Here is a 20933-nt window from a genome sequence, read left to right as displayed (position 1 = left end):
CCATCATTTGTCTTTCATGATCTTGATATTTTTTAAGAATGTAGAACAATTATTATGTAGAATGTTCTTCAATTTTGGTTTTTCTGATGTTCCATTATGATTAGATTCAGATAATGCCAGAAATAACACAGAAGTGATATTGTATCTCTCAGTCTTTTGGTTTGTTATTGGTGTTATTGACTTGAATAACTTGTAAAATCATACTGTCTTTGTGTGTGATCCACCATAAAGCTACTGTTACTGATTTGTAATGAGTGAATAATTTGTGGAAGAAATATTTGGGGACCAAGAAATAGTATGTTCCTCACCAAACTTGTACCTAGCTTATTTTAGCATTCACTAATGATTCTTTTTTTTTTTTTTTTTTTTTTTTAGATTTTATTTATTTATTTGTCAGAGAGACAGAGGGAGAGAGAGCAAGCACAGGCAGACAGAATGGCAGGCAGAGGTAGAGGGAGAAGCAGGCTCCCCGATGAGCAAGGAGCCCGATGTGGGACTCGATTCCAGGACGCTGGGATCATGACCTGAGCCGAAGGCAGCTGCTTAACCAACTGAGCCACCCAGGCGTCCCTCACTAATGATTCTTGACTGAATCAGTTATTACTATGATATTTGCAAAATGATGATTTTATAAATCTATTATCCTTTCTACATTTATTACTTGGCATACTTATGTAACAAATAACTTTTCCTTTAACCCCATCTATTAATTTTGCAGACTTAAGAATTCTTATTTAATTGAGAAGATTATGCTCCATCAATCTTTTTCTTTTAGAGAGTGGGGGGAGGGGGCAGAAGGGGATAGATAGAGAATCCCAAGCAGGCTCCATACCCAGCATGGAGCCTGATGCAGGGCTCATTGTCACAGCCCTGAGATTATGACCCAAGCTGAAATCAAGAGTCTCATGCCCAACTGATTGACAACCCAGGCACCCTCCCCACTTGATCTAATTTTTAAATCTAATGCTCAAATATTCCAAATTTGACTATTTCAAATCCCCTTAGGCAGGGTCCTATGAATTTTTGCCATCTTCTTTGAACGTTCTTTACCTGCTGGCACAACAAGATGTTGTTGTGGATCATCTTTTTTTTTTTTTTTTAAATCTGCCTCAGCATTGGAATCAGTCATTTCTTTAAGGCATCCTGGTTTCTTTTATTGGAGAAAGGTGTTTAGAATCTAAGACCTGGACACTTAAGTAAGATCGTTTTGCTACTGGAGTGCTGTTGTGTCTAGGCTCAATGGGGATAAGAAATCTCTATTTCTATTTCTAAACTATGAGTTCACATTGATACTCCAAAATTTAATCTAACACCAGAAGGTTCATTTTAGTTTTTTCTCCTTTCTATTTGTAAATCCTTTCTCCAAGTGAGAAACCTGGCTCACATTATCCTCGACATATCTACTCGTTTTCCCAGTCTTAGAGTCACAGAAAACAGTTTCAGAATTGCTAGCTCTCCCACTATAAAAAAACATATGCACAAACCAGTGTTTAGAATTTATTAAAAGATTTTTGTCTTTAGCCTGAGGGTATATAGTCAAAACTCTGTATTCAAAAATAATTATTTTCCCCTTCAGTCTGATTGTTAGTCATTTGAAATACAGTTGGACTCATTTGGTTCTGTTTATATTCCATTTTATATTTCTTTCCCTTCCATCATTGTTAATTTCATTGTCATCATCATCATCATTATCACCATTATCATCATCATCTTATGTGAGTATGTAAAACATGAACATGGTCCCCAAACCCAAAATCACCCAAAAAGCTATATTCGGAGGAGTGTTACTTCCCTTCTTCACCAGCCCCCCCACCTTGTTAATGCACCATTAGTTTCAGGTTCAACCTTCCTAAGTTTCCTTTTGTAAATATAAACAAATAATTATCTTATCTTATTAAACCAACCTAAGCCAACCCTCAACCTGAGGGATAGGCATCGAATCTAACACATCTAGTAGCCTTCTGAACTGTCTAGGGATGGAGACTGGCTGGTGCCATCTTTATGCCCTCCCTTTGCTGTGCTCTAGAGCACCAGCATTTCCTGGAAGGGAGCTTTTATGTGTGTGGTGCCCTGGTTCTTGCAGCTGTTGCCCAGAGGATACCCCCTGATCCCTTGGCTCTAGTCGCCCACAATGGGGTAGGGGTATGTATACCTGGGTCCCAGGAAACTATGGCAGGCAGAGAGACACTTCTTGGCAGGGTGTCACCCCCAGGACATTGCACAGATAGCAGACTGAAGCACACCTCCCTAGTTCTGTGACTGGCCTTTTTGCCAGGCCTGGAACTTGGGTCTGAGGAGCAGGCTCCAGGTCTGGCAGACACCTAGTGCCCTGTAGAGCTGCTTTCAAGACACACCGGCTGTGGATATCACCTTGGTGCTCTCCCTCTGCCTCGCTCCAGCTAGTTAGGGTCTCCCAGAAAAGAGCTTGTTTTCTCTTCTTTCTTATACGAAAGTAGCATACTGTGTATATTTTCTTGCCCTTCGCTTATTTTGACTGACTGCAAATATATCCTGGAAATCCCTCCTTATATGCCTTCTTTAGTTTTTTTTTTTTTTTTAACAGCTATGTATTATACCATCATGTGAATGTACCATAGTTTATCAGCCAACCTTCCCTGTTGGTTTTATCCCAATATTTTTTCAATAATAAATAATGATGTTCCTTATTTATATGTATTTTTGTATTCTTGAAGGTGTACCTTCAGGTAACTTCTTAGATATGAGTCAAAAGGTAAACTCACTTGTGATTTTATTAGATATTGTCACATTCTTCTCCCAGAGAGGTAAAGGACATTCCCACCCGCAGTGTGTGAGAGTGGCTCTTTCCTTAGGGTCCTGTCAAGAGAATGTGCTGTCAAGCTTTGTATTTTTACCAAATTTAATCACTGAGAAACAGTAATACAGCATAGTTATAATTTCTCATATTTGGACCGAAGTCCATCTTTCCATATGTTTAAAGGTCATTTAAAAACATTTGTGAATTGTCTCTTTGTGACTTTCACTTATTTTCCTTTTGGGTTTTTAAAACTCTTAACTCCCTCAATTTTAGAGTTCTTTATGTGTTAGGGATGGATATTAGCCCTTTCTCTCTGATGCCTAGTAATCATGGTTATTACAAAATTTGTGTGAGTCTCTGAGTCTCTTTGTTGTCTTTTTTTTTTTTTTTTTAAACAATTTGGGGTTTTGGTCGTTTGTCTCTCTATCCTGATAGGTTTTGACTGAGTGCAGACTTTGTGCATGAAATGCTACTGAGGCTGTAGGTGGTGTTGTTTCCCTCTAGAGGTGATTTAGTTTCCCACTGGCTCACAGATGATGTTTGGGTAGGTGAGCTTGATCAAAGCTGGTCAGTTTAAGGTTTGTCCTCCCTGAAAGAGAGGAGCCCTTCTCGGATTGAACCTGAAAGTCCGGGGTCTTTGCCCTCCTCCTCAGCATCCCTGAAAGCTGATTTGTGTATCCACAGCAGTGAGACTCTTACTTTCTCCTTAGTTTTTTTTTTTAGCCTTGTAGTAGTTGCTTTCCTCGGGTTTGTCTGTCTCCTAAGAGTACCTGCTGTGTAGACGCAGCAGATGCCCTCCAGGGAACCTGCACCTCCAGGTTCACTTCTCTGCAGCTGGCCTATCACTGCTTGTCCCCTTTTCCAACACGACAAGACTGTCATGAGCTGTAGACTGCTGCTGTCTCGCAGGCTTTGTTCCCCACATAGTGAGCCAGCATATACCTGGGTGAGGAAAAACAGTGGCAAGTGCTGGGCTCCCTTGCGTGTGTCCCCCTGTCCTGCTGCCTTGATTATTTGCTCCTAGCTTCAAGCAGCTCTTCTACATTTTCTGTAGCTTTGATAGTGCTTCTCAAACAGAGGGGTCACTCTGATACTGGTTATTCTATCAGCTGGTGGCACGAGTCCTCTCTCCACTTAGCATGTTTCATTGGATTTGTGTAGAAATGAGAGAACACAGTCAAATCGACAAAGCATTTTAAAATTGACAAGGAAATTGACCTGCTCATACACCGCTGGGGAGGGTGGAAGCTGGTACCACCTTTCTGGAGGGCACTGATTTACATCAAAGTCTTTAACAGTTCATTTGCTCTTGAACTCAGCAATTCTGCTTCGAGGTGTTTATCCTATGAAAATAATCGTGGGTGTGTGGGAAGATTTATTTACCAAGATTCTAATCCCAGTCAATAAAATTGGAGTCAGAATCCTAAGTACGCAGCAACAGAGGGTTGATAAATTGTGCTGCTTCAATACAATGGAATGTTACCAGGAATCCAACCTTACAAATGATGTAGAGAATATGTACACATGGTAACGACCTACTGTTAAGCAGAAGAGATAATGACACAGCATGTGCAATATGGTCCAACTTAAGAATGCATATCCAGATACATGACTATAAAACTGGAATAATGCATATGGTTGGTGTCATTGGGTTGTTGGGTATCCCCTTTGTTATGCATATTTAAAATTTTTTCCATTTTTGGAAATTACCTTTGTTCCAGGGAAGAATATTCATAACCTTAAAAAAGTGCTGATAGTTGGTAGACCCAGCTGATGATATTTTCTGGCAAGCATTTTATGTTATACTCATTGCCTGAATTCTCTCTTTATACCCTTAGTGGTGTTACAGATTTCATCAGAAATGCACCCACCTCAGGGTGCCTGGATGGTGACGTCAGTTAAGTGTCTGACTCTTGGTTTCTCGGGGTCTTGAGGTTGAGCCCCGCCTGGGGCTCCATGCTCAGTGTAGAGTATGCTTAAGACTTTCTCTCCCTCTGCCCCTACCCCCACTCTCAAATAAATAAATAAACAAATGAATAAATAAATCAGAAAGGAAGGAAGGGAGGGAGAGAAGAAGGAAGGAAGGATAGAAGGAAGGAAGTTGCCTTGAAAATACTTTATGGAACAGAAGATCTTCTTACAAAATATACTTAAAATTCCCACTAGTCAGATTTAAACAGAGGCTTCACTTGTTTCTCTCACTGTTTGTGAAAGCTTTTTTAGTAAGGAGTCCTTTAAAAAAGTAAATAGGTTTGTGACGAGTACTTGGATTATAAGGGAAGATTTATTTCCTAGGAGAAAAATCGAATTTCCTTTTGAAACCAATGGCCAAAATTGAATGAAATTGCTTTTGTAAACCTGAAATCAAGATTTCGGCACCCTATCCTTATCCTTTGTTGCTTGCTTCTTGAAGGTCGGCTCCAAGACAGCAATCAGCAGCTATGACCTGCTGGGTTTCCAGGTTGCTTCCTAGGAATGTCCGTTCCTTGAGCACATCACCAAAGAACCAGAGATTTGCGGATTGTTGTCGGCACCATGAGGGCTATGGGTACTTCTTACCCATCCAGACGAGGTGGCAGGACAATGACCAATACGGCCACGTGAACAACGCCGTGTATTACAGCTACTTCGACACTATTATCAACTACTACCTGATCAGGTAGGCTTGGCTTCCCAGCCCCACGTCCTCCTGTCATCCCTCCAGCGTACCCTTTGCCGGGAGTCCATGCGGGGCATGATGGGAAGAGATTCCTTCCATTTTCTCCCGCTAGGGCACCCTTTTTTTTTTTTTTTTAAGATTTTATTTATTTATTTGACAGAGAGAAATCACAAGTAAGCAGAGAGGCAGGCAGAGAGAGAGGAGAAAGCAGGCTCCCTGCTGAGCAGAAAGCCCGATGTGGGGCTCGAACCCAGGACCTGGGATCATAACCTGAGCCGAAGGCAGCGGCTTAACCCACTGAGCCACCCAGGCGCCCCTAGGGCACCCTTTTGTTGAGCCCACTGAAAGTCACATGATTCAGGAGGGGAACAGGAGGACCCACACGTGAGTGAGAAAGCGCCGCCCCGCTGCTCCGGCAGTCTCAGGTGTTCCTGTATCTTGGTCCTTTGCACTAAATTGGCAGCAAATGCGCGGGCTTTGAATCTCAAATGAGCGTCTACACAAAAAACCACATCTATTTAAACTTGAGCAGACAATAACATCAGCCCTCAGGCCTTTTTGTGAGAAAAGCAGCTGCTCCCCCCCAAACAGGGTACATAAGGGGGAAGGAGAGAGTAAGGATATAAAGATGTTGTTATAGCCTCTGAATGCAGTGATGACATGATTGCCTTTTGATGTGTGTTTGCAAGGTGGTTGGTATATATTTGGTTAGTATAATTCTCTATATGAAAGATTGTGTTGTAGAAAGAAAGATTATGTCATGTAGACAGATCTGAGGAAATCCTACCACCACTTTGCATAAGCTGGGCCATTTTTATCAACTTATTTAATCATATTGAGTCTTCTATAAAAATAACTACATCTATTGAGAGCTTTCTCTGTGTCTAGCGCTGTGAAGCATTTTATACAGACTTAAAATTGAGGGATAATTGACATATAACATCATACTAGTTTCAAGTGTATAATGTTATGATTTGATATTTGTATACACTGTAATCACCGCACTGAGTCTGTTACTATCCATCACCATGCAAAGTTACAAAACCTTGTTTTTTTCTCTTGTGATGAAAACTTTTAAGATTTACTCCTTTAGCAACTTTCAAATATGCACAACAATACTATTGACTAGAGTCACCGTGCTTACATTACATCCCCATGACTGACTTCTTTTAGAACTGGAAGCTCGTACTTCTTGAACCCCTTCACCCATTTCAGTCACCCTCTAGCTCCTTTCCCCTGTGGCCCCACCACTCTGTTCTCTGGATCTGTGACTTTCAGTTGTTTTTAGATTCTATAAAGAAGTGAGTTCACATGGTATTTATCTTTCTCTGACTTAATTTCACTCATCATAATACACTCAAGTTCCATCCATGCTGTTGCAAAGGCAAAGATTCATTATTTTTTATGACTGGGTAATATTCCTGTGTGTGTGTGTGTGTGTGTGTGTGTGTGCGCATGTGTGTGTGTGTGTGTGCATGTGTGTGTGTGTATGTACTCTGTCTTCTTTATCAGTTCATCCATCAATGTGTACTTAATGTTGTTCCTGTATCCTGGTTATGGTGAATATAACTGCTGTGAACATAGAGATGCATATATCTTTCCAAATTAGTGTTTTCATTTATTTTGGATAAATGCCCAGAGGTGGAATTGCTGGGTCATATGGTATTTCCATTTTTAACTTTTTGATGAACTTCCATACTGTTTTCCATGGTGGCTACACCAATTTTAAATCCCTACCAACAGTGCACAAGTGTTCCCTTTTTTCCACCTCCTTGCCAAAAGTTGTTATTCTTTGACTTTGAAATAGCCATTGTAATAGGTATGAGATGACATCTCATTGTGGTTATGATTTGCATTTTTCCCTTGTGATGAGTGATATTGAGCATCTCTTCGTGGTCTGTTGGCCATCTGTATGTCTTGTTTGGAAAAGCAGGTATTTAGATCCTCTGCCCACTTTTTTTTTTTTTTTTTTGGAGTGTTTGCTTTTTTCTGTTGATTTGTATGAGTTTTTGTGTATTTTGGATGTTAACCCCTTATCAGATCTATGACTTGCAAATATTTTGTCCCTTTCAGTATGTTACCTTTCATTTTGCTGATGGTTTCTTGTGCTGTGCAGAATCCCTTTAGTTTGATGTAGTCCCACTTGTTTATTTTTGCTTTTGTTGCCTTTGTTTGGAGTCAGATCCAAAATAGCACCAAGGGCAATGTCCTGGAGTTTACCACCTACATTTTCTTCTAGGAGTTTTATGGTTTCAGGTCTTATATTCAAATCTAATCCACTTTTAGTTAATTTTTCCATATGGTGTAAGTAGTCTCGTTTCATTCTTTTGCTTGTGGCTTTCTGGTTTTCTCAAAACCATTTATTAAAGAGACTATCCTGGGGTGCCTGGGTGGCTCAGTGGGTTAAAGCCTCTGCCTCCGGCTCAGGTCATGATTCCAGGATCCTGGGATGGAGCCCCGCATCGGGCTCTCTGCTTGGCAGGGAGCCTGCTTCCTCCTCTATCTCTGTCTGCCTCTCTGCCTACTTGTGATCTCTGTTAAATAAATAAATAAAAGTCTTAAAAAATAAACAAACAAATAAATAAAGAGACTATCCTTTCCCCACTGTATATTGTTGCCTCCTTTATTGTAAATTCATTGGCCAAATATGCATGGATATATTTCTGAGCTGTCTATTCTATTCCCTTGATCTATGCCTCTGTTTTTATGCCAGTATAATACTGTTTTGATTATGATAGCTTTGTAATATAGTTTGAAATCAGGGAGCATGATATCTCCAGCTTTGTTCTTCTTTCTCAAGATTGCTTTGGCCATTTGGGGTCTTTGTGGTTCCATACAAATTTTAAGGTTGTTTGTTCTCTATCTCTGTGAAAAATTCCACTGGGATTTTGATAGGAATTGCACTGAAGCATCCTTCTTCATCAGTGACTGGTGGGAGTAGGTATATAAATACCCCAGCTTCCTCACTTCTTGGATGAGATAACGCTGAGCCACACACTTTACATAGGCTTCCAGCTTCTCCAGTGGGATTAAGCTCCAGTTCCCAGATTGGCATTTTTTTTTAATTGAGTTAAAATTTATATAACATAAAATCTACTCTTTTAACTATTTTGAAGTGTACAAATTCAGTGGTTTTTAGTATATTCACAATGTTATGCAACTATCACCACTATCTGATTCTAGAACATTACCGTCACCCCCAAAATGGGACCCCATACCTTTTAGCCGTCCCTCTCATTTCCCCTCTCCTCCCTTCCCTTGGCAACCATGAGTCTACTTTCTATCTCTCTAGATTTGCCGATTCTGGACATGTCATATAAATGGAATCGTACAATATGTGGGCTTTGGTGTCTGTCTTCTTTCACGGAACAAGATGTTTTCAAGGTTGATCCATGCTGTAGCCTCTAATATACTTCCTTCCTTTCTATGGCTAGATAATACTCAGTTGTATGGCTGAGCCACATTCTGTTTATTCATTCCTTAGGTGATGGACATTTAGGTTGTTTCCACTTTTTGACTTTTACGAATAATCTCATGATGGGGACTCCACCCTCATGACCTCGTCTAAACCTAATTACCTCCCAAAGGCTCCATCTCCTAATACCACCCTATTGGGGGTTATGATTTCAAAATATGAAGCTTGGGAGGAATATAGTCATGTAGTACATAACATAGCATCTTTGTGGCTTTTGAATATCTCTCATTTATGAATCTGGGAAGTCAATGTGCAGGTTGCAGTGATGATGATTGAGTCCTCTATCCATGGAGGACTGTGTCTGTGTGGTTCCAGTTGTTTGAAACTGTTTCACACAAGATCTGTTTCTGCCAGTTTGGAGGGGGAAGGATAGAGGTTAGCAGCATATAAGGAAGAACTCCTGACAAAACAGAGTGTCCTTTCTCACGCAGGGGTCTCCAGATATTACACGTTTTCTCTAAAATTGTGAAAATACTCCAGCCACCAGGGACTTCCTAGTCATGACATACTTTTTCTCGGAGACCTGAGGATGGTCTAAGAGGTGGCTCACTGACTGTCAGAAGCCAAGTCAACACCACATAAAGGTGTGAGAACATGGGGAAGATGAGCTGAGGAAAGCCAACCTCTTGTCTCACCGGCGTGAGGTAATATGAGGAAGGGCAGCTGGTCTAGTCAAAGCAACGTGTCCCAGCCTGGCTGGCACACTCCCCTCCTTTCAGCTGGCTCTCTGTGGATGGGCAGTGCTGTACGTGCACCAGACACCCATGGGATAGTCAATGAACAACATCCCCAACTAGAACATTCTGTCTTTGAGGGGGACTTTCTGTAGGAGACGGGACCAGGGAGTTGTGGAAGGCATGGAGGGGGAGGCTGAGAGAGACAGGGAAGAGGCTGCAGCCAGCCCAAAGTTCCCATCACTTTGACACACGGAAGGGGTTAAGTCATTCTTGAACAGTTTATCGCTCATCAATTGTAATTAAATATGTTTATATTAAATTATGTTCTGTAATTAATGTAAAATCCTTTAGCCTGTGCTGTTATTAGAACCAGATGCTGAAGTACCAACAATATTTCAACATGACTGTGCTGCCTCGCCAGCTGTCTGACTGTAATTACTTTAATCTCAGCTTGTTATCTAATTATCACCTTTGTAAAGGGAAAAGTGCTCTCTAATGCTTACTGATTGTTTCAGAGGATGATGAGGAGCGGGGAACAGCTGTCAGAGAGCGTGGGCCCTGCTTATCACAAGGAAGGAACTTATCCTGAAGCCTATTCAGGGCAAAACTGCTGGGGGGCGGGGGGGGGAAGCTGTCCGGGGCGGGAACAGGGGCCTGGCCCGCAAGGGGAAACAGTTGGAGCCTTGGTGAAGGGTGCAGGCCCCGTGGGCAAACTGTCAGGTGACACCTGCCTCTTTTGGGATGGCTGGAGGACGAGTTACTCTGTGTGACGCTGTTGCTCCATCACATGGAGGCGGTCACAGTGCTAGAATCTACCTCAGGGGATGGTTGGGAAGATGCAGGGGGATAAGGGACCTGAGGAAGCCCCCAGCCCTGTGCTTGCCAAGATGCACATATTTAGTAAATGTTAACTCTTCTTCTTCCTTTAAAAAAAAAAAAAAAAACCCACTGCTGGTTTTCTCCATCTTAGCCTTTACAGCCAAATCTGAAACGACTGAAAATGGCTATCTACATGCCAGCAACTTGGTATTACCAGGTTGTTTTTCAAATTATGTGTAAGTTCTGTCCTTTGGGGGCTGAAATTTACCTTTGCATTGCTTTTTCCGAAGTGGTTCATCTGAATCAGTCAAGAGTATAGATAAGTATTGTCGGGGAAATCATGGCGCTCTCAAGGGGGAGTAGACTGGTTTGGAGTATCTTCTAGTACTTTGTGTACCTGCTCACATGTCAGCGGCTGATGCGGTAACTGTAGTTCATTCTGAAATAATCCTTACAGCATGTTCCCTTAAGCAGTTGATGGAGCTTTTACTCTCCTCCGTCTCTACCTCTCTGGAGCTGCGCTCCCGTCAGAGGGGAATGGGCACCACTCGCCCTGCCTTGAGAATGGCAAGTCCATCTGTCCCGTTAGACTCTGAGCTCCTCAAGGACAGGCGGTACCTTCGTCGTTTATCTAGACCAGGTGTATTGTCTTGCTGGGCACATATTTTTTCCTCAGTGAGGGTTCCCTAAAAGAGTTACACAAAATAGCTCATGATTGGACCGTGTGGGGTCACTCAGGTGTTTTTCCTTCCCGAAGGTGTGAAGAAGGTCCCCTCACAGGGCTGTGCAGGAGGTCTGGCTCCATGATTGTTCTTGCCCCCCCCCCCCGTTACTGCCACGTTCTTATATCAGGAAACAGCAGAGCAGGCCTGTCGGGCGGGGGGGCTGTCAGAGCACCCGGTGGGGTCTGACCGTAATGGTGATAAGCCAGCTGTGTCTGGAGCAAGAGGCCACAGCTGGCCTACTCCGAGATATGCAGCCCAAGGAGGGCAAACACTGTAATGGCAGGAGAGCCCAGTTGCAAAGGGGGCTGCTTTATGAGCGGGGCTCCCACTGTTCATCAGAAGAGCATCCGCGTTACGAACTTCATGTCAACTTCCTTCAGTTGAAGGTACAAACCAGGCTCTGGAGTTACTTTTCCATTAGGGCATGCTTGCCTCTTAAAGGAAGTATCTCCAAGTGAGAGAAATAACCCAGTGTTGATTTCCTTCAGGAAATGTCTGCCCATAGTCTCATCTCCTGTCGCTTCTGTTGCGGTTCTTTCTCTCGTGCAACAGCGAGCCACTGTGATTCCTTGCCAGCAGCTTGCTGAGGCTCCGCTGTGCCTTTGGTCCACCTGTTGCCTCTTCCTGTCCTTGTTCCCATTCTTCAATGCTCTGGCTCTTCCCAGCTTTTGGTGACCATCCCACCACCGCCTGTCAGGTAGACTATGTGCCCATTCTCGCTATTTCCATAGGCTCCTGGATTTTCTATGTCAGAGACCCACAGATTTTCAGTGAACAGCCAGCTACTAGATATGTTAGGCTTGGTTGGCCGTGGGTCTCTGTTGCAACTACTCAGCTCTGCTGCTGTAACGGGAAAGCAGCCATAGGCCACGTGTCCGCGAACACATGGCCGTGTTCCGATAAAACTTTATGGTAGCTCCCTACTTACTCTGCTTTTTCTGTGCTCTTGTGTTTTTATAGCTTGAGTCATTGTTCTGGCTACTCGGTCATGGATTCTTAATCTCCCATTACTGAATTGTTCCTCTTGTAATGACCTGTCACCCTCCTCAACTCCTCAAACTAGAAACGTTAGTGTCTTCACCTTGATTTCCCCACAAAGCAGAGCTGAGACAAGCTCTTCACTACGAGTAGTGTGCTTTAGAACTTGATCCCAAGCAGCAAGGGTGAAGATCTAGGAGGTATGGAAAGCCAGCCTGGCGTGCCTAAGCTGATTAGCAGTGTGGACAACCGTGGCTGAATTCCCCTGGGGTCCCCCAAGGAGCTGTGTAGAGGGGGCCTCAGAATTGTCTGCCCACAGGACTGAAACGGAGAGCCCTTACCTACTGGTTCCATCCCTCATTAGTCAAGGCTTGCCCCATGTGGTGTTAGCTCCCTGATTTTTCTAGGTCTGTGCAGGTGTCAGAATTGTCAGGCAGGAGGTTGGGGCAGAGACCCCTGGGGGCAGAAGAGACCCTTCATGCTGCCAGGGCAGGGTGCCGTGAGGTCATTCCTCAGCATGGACAGTCGCTGCAGCAAGGCTGGAGGAGAAAGGAAGCTTCGGGGGATGCGAGGCAGCATGGCAGAGGTGTCCCACATGCGTGACATACATTTTCCGTCACCTAGCATGGGGACTTGTGTGTACCGAGCAGCACTGGTTAAGAGGACGCCTGTTGGTACCAGGCTGCCCACGTTTCGATCCTGGATGCGCTCCTTACTGAATGAGTAACCCTAGTCAAACTCTCTCTGGTCCTCATTCCCTCGTCTCCAAAGTGGGAATAATAGTACTTACAGCAGAGCCTGTTGTGAGGTTTGGAGTGCTTAGAAAAGGACCCATGTCACATGCTCAGCCGATGTTAGTTATTAATAGGCACTTAGTAAATACTAAAGAACTTTTAACAGTGGTCTTTTGTAAGTCAACATGGCTATCTTTGCTTATTTATTTTTTCTTGTTTTATTATGTGCCTTTATTTTATTCATTTATTGTATCTATGAAAAAATGGAAAAGCGAAGGACAAATAGGTAGGGCTACATGTCTACAAGAAAATGAGAGGAAGTGTATTTCTTTGAGGATGTGAAGAATTTTCCCGTGTGTTTTCTTTTTTAAAAAAGATGCTTGTTTTTAAAGTGTAGTTGGCATACAGTGTTAACACTATTTCAGGTTATCTTTGCTTATTCTTTCCAAATTGAACTCGAAATACCTTACCAAATAAGACACATATAAATCATTCTTTTTTAGTAGAAATAGAAAAATAAGAAGATAGAAGATAAGGAGGAAAAAGACCTAAAAAAGCAACCTAAGGCTGGTGTTTTATGAGGTTACTGTGCGTGACCTTAGTCTCTGAGCTTCCTGGCACCCAAGGAAACAGGAGAATGAGATGAGCCACGCAATTCTTATTACCTGCTGGAAGAAAACATGGTATTTCTTCCAGATAAACAGACTATTTTTTTTCCTCCCACATTAAATTTTAAAAGGAATTCAAAGGAATTTCCCAAGCAGGCTTGAACCATAAAATCCTATGTGTGTAATTAGCCTAAAAGAAGGGTTTTATCTGTTTGGGGCTTGACCCATGCTCAGTGCATATGGGGACTCGATGAGTAAAAGAATAATGGGAAGTGTTTCAGTAGCAGATTTGTTAAGAGGCCGCATGGTGCCGCGGATGACTGATATACAGGGGAGCTCTGCTGGTAAGGTTTGAAGCCATGGTGGAGGACAGAGGTCAGTGGGTCTGCCCCTGGGGGTGTGCTTGGGAGCTTGAGGAGCAGCTGGTAGGTCTTTTCGGCTGCCCTCCTTGCTGACCCCCGTCAGCCTCTACTGCTTTGTCTGTCCCGTGGTCTTGTTCCTTATTCCCCACCTCGGGCTCGACAAGCAGACTCAGCCGAGCAGCTTCCTCCTGTGGGCAGGTGAGAATAGCCTTCCTGGGACCCTCAGCCAGCACCAGGTTGCTTTGCTGGGGAGGCCATGAGCTGCCCCAGGCAGGCAGGCAGCCTAAGGGGCTCTGTTGTCACTTCTGCTGAGTGGCATCTCCCAGAGCCCAGCCAAGGCCACACCCCCTCTTGAGTACATTTGCATCTCTGGGCCTCTATTAACAGATGGATCCTCTGTCAGTCGGAAGCCTCAGTTAAAATACTATGATCTGTCTCCTTGAGCCCAGGGAAATCTCATTATAAATAAAGTAATCTCATTTGCGGGTGTGTTCTCTAACCCACAGGCCCGGGAATGTACGGATACAGTATGCCTGGGAAGGAGGGCTGTCAGATTAATACATTGTGTGAAAATTGGGGCCAGAGGTCATCAGTCTCCTGATACACAAATCTCCCTCTGAGAATCTCATTTCATTCAGACTATCACTTAGATTAGAAATACCCTAATTATCCCACTGAAATTAAATTACTTTATGTTCGGGTGATATAATGAACAACCATAAAGAGGATATCTACAACCAATCATCTTATTAGTCACAGCAAGACCAGACCAGACACTCACCGGACCTTGCTGGTTATTGTCAGTCAGGCTTTCGTACAAAAAAGAAGGGAAAGAGGAAAATGAGAGAGGTCAGCGCTGGTTGTCTTTCTGGCGGGTCATGTGTTTTTCCTGGACAGCTATGGGTTCCTCCTGTGTTCTTCCGCTGCGTCGCTAAGAGTTTTTCCCCAAAGACACCCCCTGCCCCCAGTCATGAATGAAAGAGCTATGAAAAGTCCACTGCATTCTTGACCTTATTCCCTGCCATGGTGGTGTGAGGCCTACTGACTTAACGGATAGGACCGAGTGTTCACTGCCCTTTACTTTTTATCCCACAAACCTTCACAGGACCTGTCAAGTGATAGGACTCCGTTGCTAAGGTAGAACTAATCTCTCTCACTTGTATTTGTTGATCATGCTTGCTGCTGTAATTACCCGCAAATCTCAATACATAACCCAATAAATACTTATTTCTTGTTAAAATCACTACCTAACACAGGTCAGTGCGTGTGGTGTGAGTGTGTGTCCGTGCAGTCATTCAAGAACCCACCTTGTGGCTCTGCCCCCCTCTAGCTCAGAATTCACAGTAGTGGGACTATCAACGTTTTTGGGGTGGTCTAATTCCTTGTAATGGATGGAGGGCTGTCCTGTGCATTGTAGGATGTTTAGCTGTGTCCCTGGCCTCTCCCACTAGACGCCAGTAGGACATTCTTCCAGTGTGACAACCAAGAATGTCCCCAGACATTGCCAAACGTTCTTGGGGAAAGGGGGAGAGAATTTCCCTCAACTGAGAACCGCTGCTCTATAGCAGTGGAACCGTCTGTGTTCACCAAGGGGTTGGGAAAATATAGCAAGGAGGATTCTGCAAGAGGTTTTTATAAGCCACGCCCAGAAGTGGCACACATCACTTCCATCTGTTGTCTGTGAGGTAGAAATCACATGGCCTCACCTAACTGAAAGGGAAACGTAGTCTAGAAGTGTCTCCAGGAGAAGAAATAAAGGGAGCTAGTTCAACATGAGGCATTTCGTGCCACACTGACCTTTTTCAAGGACAAACCAAGGATACACCAGAACTTGAGATTTGGTACCTCCGTTTACCTGCACATGACACCTCAGGACTGCTGGTTGCCACAATGGGAACCCATCCAGGCCTCACTTTTTTTGTCTCCACCTTCCTTTCCGCCTCCCTATCAAAGCTCATCTGTCTTGCCTTCCATTATTTGTGCAGAGCCCTGATTTCTAACTAATTAAATAATCTAATCCATGCTGATGTGGTCCAAAGAAGCTGATGGGCTTGTGTGAAACTCTTCTGTGGAGCATAATTATAAATTTTTAACAGAAACAAAGAGAGGGAGAGTATGGGAGCCACTCTAGCAGATTGGACTGAGGGGAAGGGGCAGAGCTCTGGGTAGATTCTGTGCAACTTGGTCATAACAGGATTGTTATAGAAAAAAATATTGAAAATAGTTTAAAAATTAATACCATTATTTAGGTAGATCTTTTTATTAAATGATAAGCAAATAAGAAAGAATTTAACAAAATGAGCATGCTATGGACTACATGTTTGTGTCCCTCCAAAATTCCTATGTTGCAGCCCTAACTCCCAATGGGATTGTATCAAGAGGGCCTTTGGGAGATAACTGGGTTTGGGTGAGGTCATGAGAGTGGAGCCTTCATGAGGACATGAGGACATAGCAGTAGGGTGGCCACTGTAAGCCAGGAAGAAAGCCCTCACCAGAAGAAAATCTGCCAGTGCCTTTACCGTGGACCTCAAGTCTGCAGAGCCATGAGCAGTAGATATCCGGTAAGCCACCCAGTGCATGGTATTCTGTACTGTAGCTGCCCAAACCAAGATGGAGCACACCGTACCCTAACTCTTAGATACATAAACCTCTAATGAGGTGAGCCTGTGTTCACACACTTTGGTCCTTTGGGTGACCAGTTCTCTTCCTCATCTCAAGTGCATAAGCACATAGATAGTGACTGGAAGTTAAATGGTTTTTACTCTTATCATTTTTGAAGAGCACATACTTGAACTTCTCTCTTAGGCATAGGATATGTCGACAGAGATAGTTGGAAAGAGATCACCAGGTGGGTGCTGCTTTCCCATTATTTGAGTCAGTACCTTACTGTTTGATTATTAGATTACTTATTACTGTCAGTGCTGTCATCTGGGTCCCTGGGTTGTTTTCCAGAGAGGTCTAGGGACGTGGTGCCCGGTTTACCAACTTACTCCCAGGAGTAAAACTGTGCTACTAGGTAACACTGCAGTAGAAAGAGTTCCGGGGTAGGAGACTGGTACCCTGAATTCCTGAGTTGGCTGTGCCATTTCCCTTGTGGTTGTGGGTGAGTCAGATTTCTGCCATGGCAGCTAGGGCTCTGAACACCTTCTCAATGGGTTTTTGGCAGACAGTTCACAGTCGTCTCCCCCCCCCCCCCCCCCCCCCCCGCCCGCTACCACCTCCTGCCACACCTCCTAATATAGCCTCCATGCTGCAGCCAGAGAGACATTTCCTAATGGCGTGATACTTACTGTCTTTCCACCCTCGCTCCCACTTACAACTTCTCCAGGGCATCAATTTGCATTTCAAATAAAGACCTAACTCCTTTGGTGTCCTGCAAAGCCCTGCAGGGTCTGGTCCCTATTTAGGCTCCTTTGGTGCCATGTTCCTCCTTGCTCACCAAGCCAAATGATCCTAGACTTTTCCCCAGTCCTCAGCACAGCCCTGCCCAGGGGGGGCTCTGGCCCTGCCATGCCCTCTGCCTTGAGGGTTTTCCCGTCTCTCTTCTGTTGTTAACTTTTCCTTTTAGTTCTCAGCTTCTTCAAGACATCTTGCCGATGTGTTGACTTGGCCTGTTTCCCCTCGCTGGGCTCTCCCAGTACCACCCACTACCTGACCTAGAGCATTGTCAGAGCTGCAGTTTTCATTTGTTGGAATAAGTATGTGAAAGCATCCTTTCTCCATCTTTCGATTGCAAGCACCATGAGAGCCGTGACTGATAGCTGTGTCCATTGTTCTATCCCAGAGCTTGGCACATAGTAGGTGTGAATACACTTTCCTTGCATGAATGCATTAAGGATTTGCTCTGTCTGGAAATATTAGTCAATCAGGCTTGACACTGAAACGCAACCTGTTTGATTCACTGCGAAGCTGCTGACAATTGGGAAATGTGATTTTTATGTTTTGGAGGGGCACCCAGAAGAAAGCAAAGGTAGTTGGTGAAAAAAAAAAAAAACAAAAAACAAACGGTGTGGCATTCATTAAATCTTTGTCACCTTGATTTCATTGTTTCTTTTGGAATTCTTAAAGACCCCGGAAACCCCATAGTCCTCCAAAGCCTTTTATTTGAAATGCGTGCCCCTGGGCCAGACTTATTATAGCCGGCAACCCCAGGAGCCTGACTCTGGTCAGAAAGCATGGTTTGCAGGTAGATAGCCTGGTTTGGGGTAGGAGAAGACTGCAAATCATGGGGCAGGGACTCCAGCCCTCTCAGTTCACTAATTCCTGACCCAGGTTAAGGGATGGGGTGAGCATCCCGGCACTGTGTAGATGCAGATGTGGGAGGAAGGCTGGGCCGCCCTTTGAGAGCCTCAACCTCTTACGATTCATGCCATGCAACCACCTCTCAGCTCTGAACAGAGTGAGGTATGAAGTCATTTCCAAAGCAGCGTCTATGAAATTCCATTACACGGTGCTTTTCAATTTAAGGGGAAAGACCTTTGCAGAAACTAATTTGCAGTTGCTTTAATCATGGAGCTCAGAGACCGCACACTTTCCCTATCGCTGCTGCTAAAAAAGGCTCACACCGGTTTTGCAGATCGGGTCTCCCTCCCCCCACCCTCAGCCCCACCTCAGCTCCTGGATTCCTTCTGTGGTTGTTGTACATCCCCTAAGTTTTGCAATTTTTGAGACACAAAGGGAGTAATTATATTCGTTCCCCCTGGTGAATGTAAATGTTTTGGAATCAGAACTCAGTTGAAAACACTCAGAGTTAGATCAAAGCAAACGGAGTCACTCTAGGAAGGGGATTATCTTGGGCTTGTTTTTTCCCCCCCTGGCAGCCTGTCTTGTGTCCCAGGGACTGTCTGTTGGATTCCCCTCATTCTCTTATTCATGGACACCACTGTGATTGTCCTTGAGACCTGCAGAAGGATGGCCAGGGACTAGAGGAAGTAGAAAGCCCTTGATCAGGAGTCAGGAAACCTGTGTCCTGGCCCAGCTCCCCTGTTTGCCAGATTTAGTCCTTTGGAAGACATATTCAGCCTTTCAGGATATTTCATTTAGCAAATGAAGGCAATAACACTTCCCTTGAAGATCACATGGGGTTTGGGGGAGGATGGGTGAGGTAAAATCCGGGGAAGCCCGTGAGTTCTCTCTACAGGTAAGAGGTTACTAGGGAGTCAGTGATACTGGTTTACTAAGGTTATTTCTTAAAGAGCGGTTGCCTCAGTGGAAAGACTTCGTTACTGACCCCACACTCCCCAAGGTGAATTGCATAGCTGCTTGAAATTGTGCTGGGTTTGAAGTTTTATGGCTCCTGGAATCTCACGTGAAAATATACAGACTCAGGGGGCGGGGTGTGGGGGGAATCACACTAAGTAACCCATTTTCAGTTATCAAACATTAGGAGAGATTTCTTTATCGGATAACCAGTGACTTCTTGGGGGGAAGAACAGAGACACTGACATGTGGAAATAGGTGGATTTTCCAGACCAGAAGTTTTGTGGGGGTGTTGGGGGGGGAGGGTGGAGGGAGTTGGGGATGTCTTTATAACGGGGATGTCTTTTTTTTTTTTAAGATTTTATTTATTTGTCAGAGAGAGAGAGAGAGAGAAAGACAGCGCGAGCGAGCACAGGCAGACAGAGCGGCAGGCAGAGGCAGAGGGAGAAGCAGGCCTCCTGCCAAGCTAGGAGCCCGATGTGGGACTCGATCCCAGGACACTGGGATCATGACCTGAGCCGAAGGCAGCCGCTTAACCAACTGAGCCACCCAGGCGTCCCTGGGGTTGTCTTTATAACACAGATAAGGTACAATGAGATAAGGGACAGGACAGTAACACATCAGGTACTAGATGAAGCATTTCGTTTGCTTAATGCACATTAGTTGTTCTTGTTGGCTCTTAGCAACTAAACACACTTCCTATGATGACAGGAATCACCTCCTCCGCAACACGCAGTACGGAGGCTGGAAACGCCAGGTACTTGTTTTCCCAGCCTCCTTTGTGGCCTCCTAGCTGCTGGCGAATGATCCAGGCTCTGCCAGTGCATCTGGCCCAGGCTGTGACCTAGCGGCGGCTGACGTATTGAAGTGGGGACCGCGGAGGGTGGGAGAGCGAGGGCAGCTACCAGGAGGTGACCGTGTTTCTGGTGTCAGCCTCCACGGTGTGTCTGGGGACGGCGGCTGTGGCAGAGGTTTCTTCCAGGGACTTGCTCTCTGATGTGATTTGGGGTGTCATTCCTGGCAACATCGGCTTTAAACCTGTTTTTCAGCCTTTCTAGAGATCTCTGGGCTCTCCAGAATCCTTCCAATAAATCCCTTTTCATCCTAAGTTAGCTGGACTTCATTTCTGTGGGTTGCAGTGCAAGATCCTGATTATAATATATATCTATGTCTGTATCTATATTTATATAATATACTTAAATCTTCACAACCACCCGATTGAGATTGTGTATATGTTGCTTGCATTTTATGATTGTGAAACTGAAATGCAGGGGTGGAGGGGTCAGGCAGAGAGGAGCAGATATTTCAGGGCAGAACCATGGAAATGTTGTGTGTGGGCCCGTGAGCCTGAGGCTGCGGAGGAAGACCCCACAGCCTCCCCTGCTGGGGGCCCCGGGTGGGACCTGACTGACCTGGTGCAGGAGGAAGGAGCACTGGGCCCTGGGCCAGGCCTGCTAGTCTGCAGCAGCACCCCTCACCCCCAGGGGAGGCATTCTGAGGCCCTGCTAGATGTCTGAAACCACGGCTAATACTGTGTTTTTTCCTATACATACATACCTTTGCTAAAGTGAAATTTCTGAATTAGGCACAGTCAGAGAGGAACAACAATTACCAATAATAAAAAAGAATGGTTATAACCATATACTGTCATAAAAGAGATGTGAATGGGGTCTAAGTATCTTACCGTCCTGTACCCTCCTCTTCTGGCACTCCCCCTTCTTCTTGTGATCATGTGAGATGGTGAGATGTCCACGTGCCGAGATGAAGCAAGGTGCGGGACGTAGGCGTGAGGACGTAGCATGAGGCTCCTACTGACCTTCTGACCCTCCCTCTGCTTGGGGACTGCAGCTGACCTCGGGGGAGTCACCCTGTGGAAAGCAACATCATAGATAAAGGGACTGCCATATTTGAAGTTCTCTGG

General features: G+C 44.6%; 1 protein-coding gene across 3 annotated transcripts in view; it reads left to right on the top strand.

The window, feature by feature from the left end:
* Window positions 1–20933, top strand: part of LOC125078876 (uncharacterized) — a 172325-nt gene that overhangs the window by 79237 nt on the left and 72155 nt on the right. For all 3 annotated transcript variants that reach the window (XM_047692105.1, XM_047692106.1, XM_047692107.1), the window contains exon 2: window positions 5190–5435. In XM_047692105.1, coding sequence (XP_047548061.1) covers window positions 5218–5435 — 218 coding nt within the window. In that variant the 5' untranslated portion in view covers window positions 5190–5217. The remainder of the gene's footprint in view (window positions 1–5189; window positions 5436–20933) is intronic.

The sequence above is a fragment of the Lutra lutra genome, chromosome 10, assembly GCF_902655055.1.
Source record: "Lutra lutra chromosome 10, mLutLut1.2, whole genome shotgun sequence".
Lineage (NCBI taxonomy): Eukaryota > Metazoa > Chordata > Mammalia > Carnivora > Mustelidae > Lutra > Lutra lutra.
The sequence above is the reverse complement of the archived record's forward strand: the minus strand, read 5'-3'. Positions and strand labels throughout refer to the sequence as shown.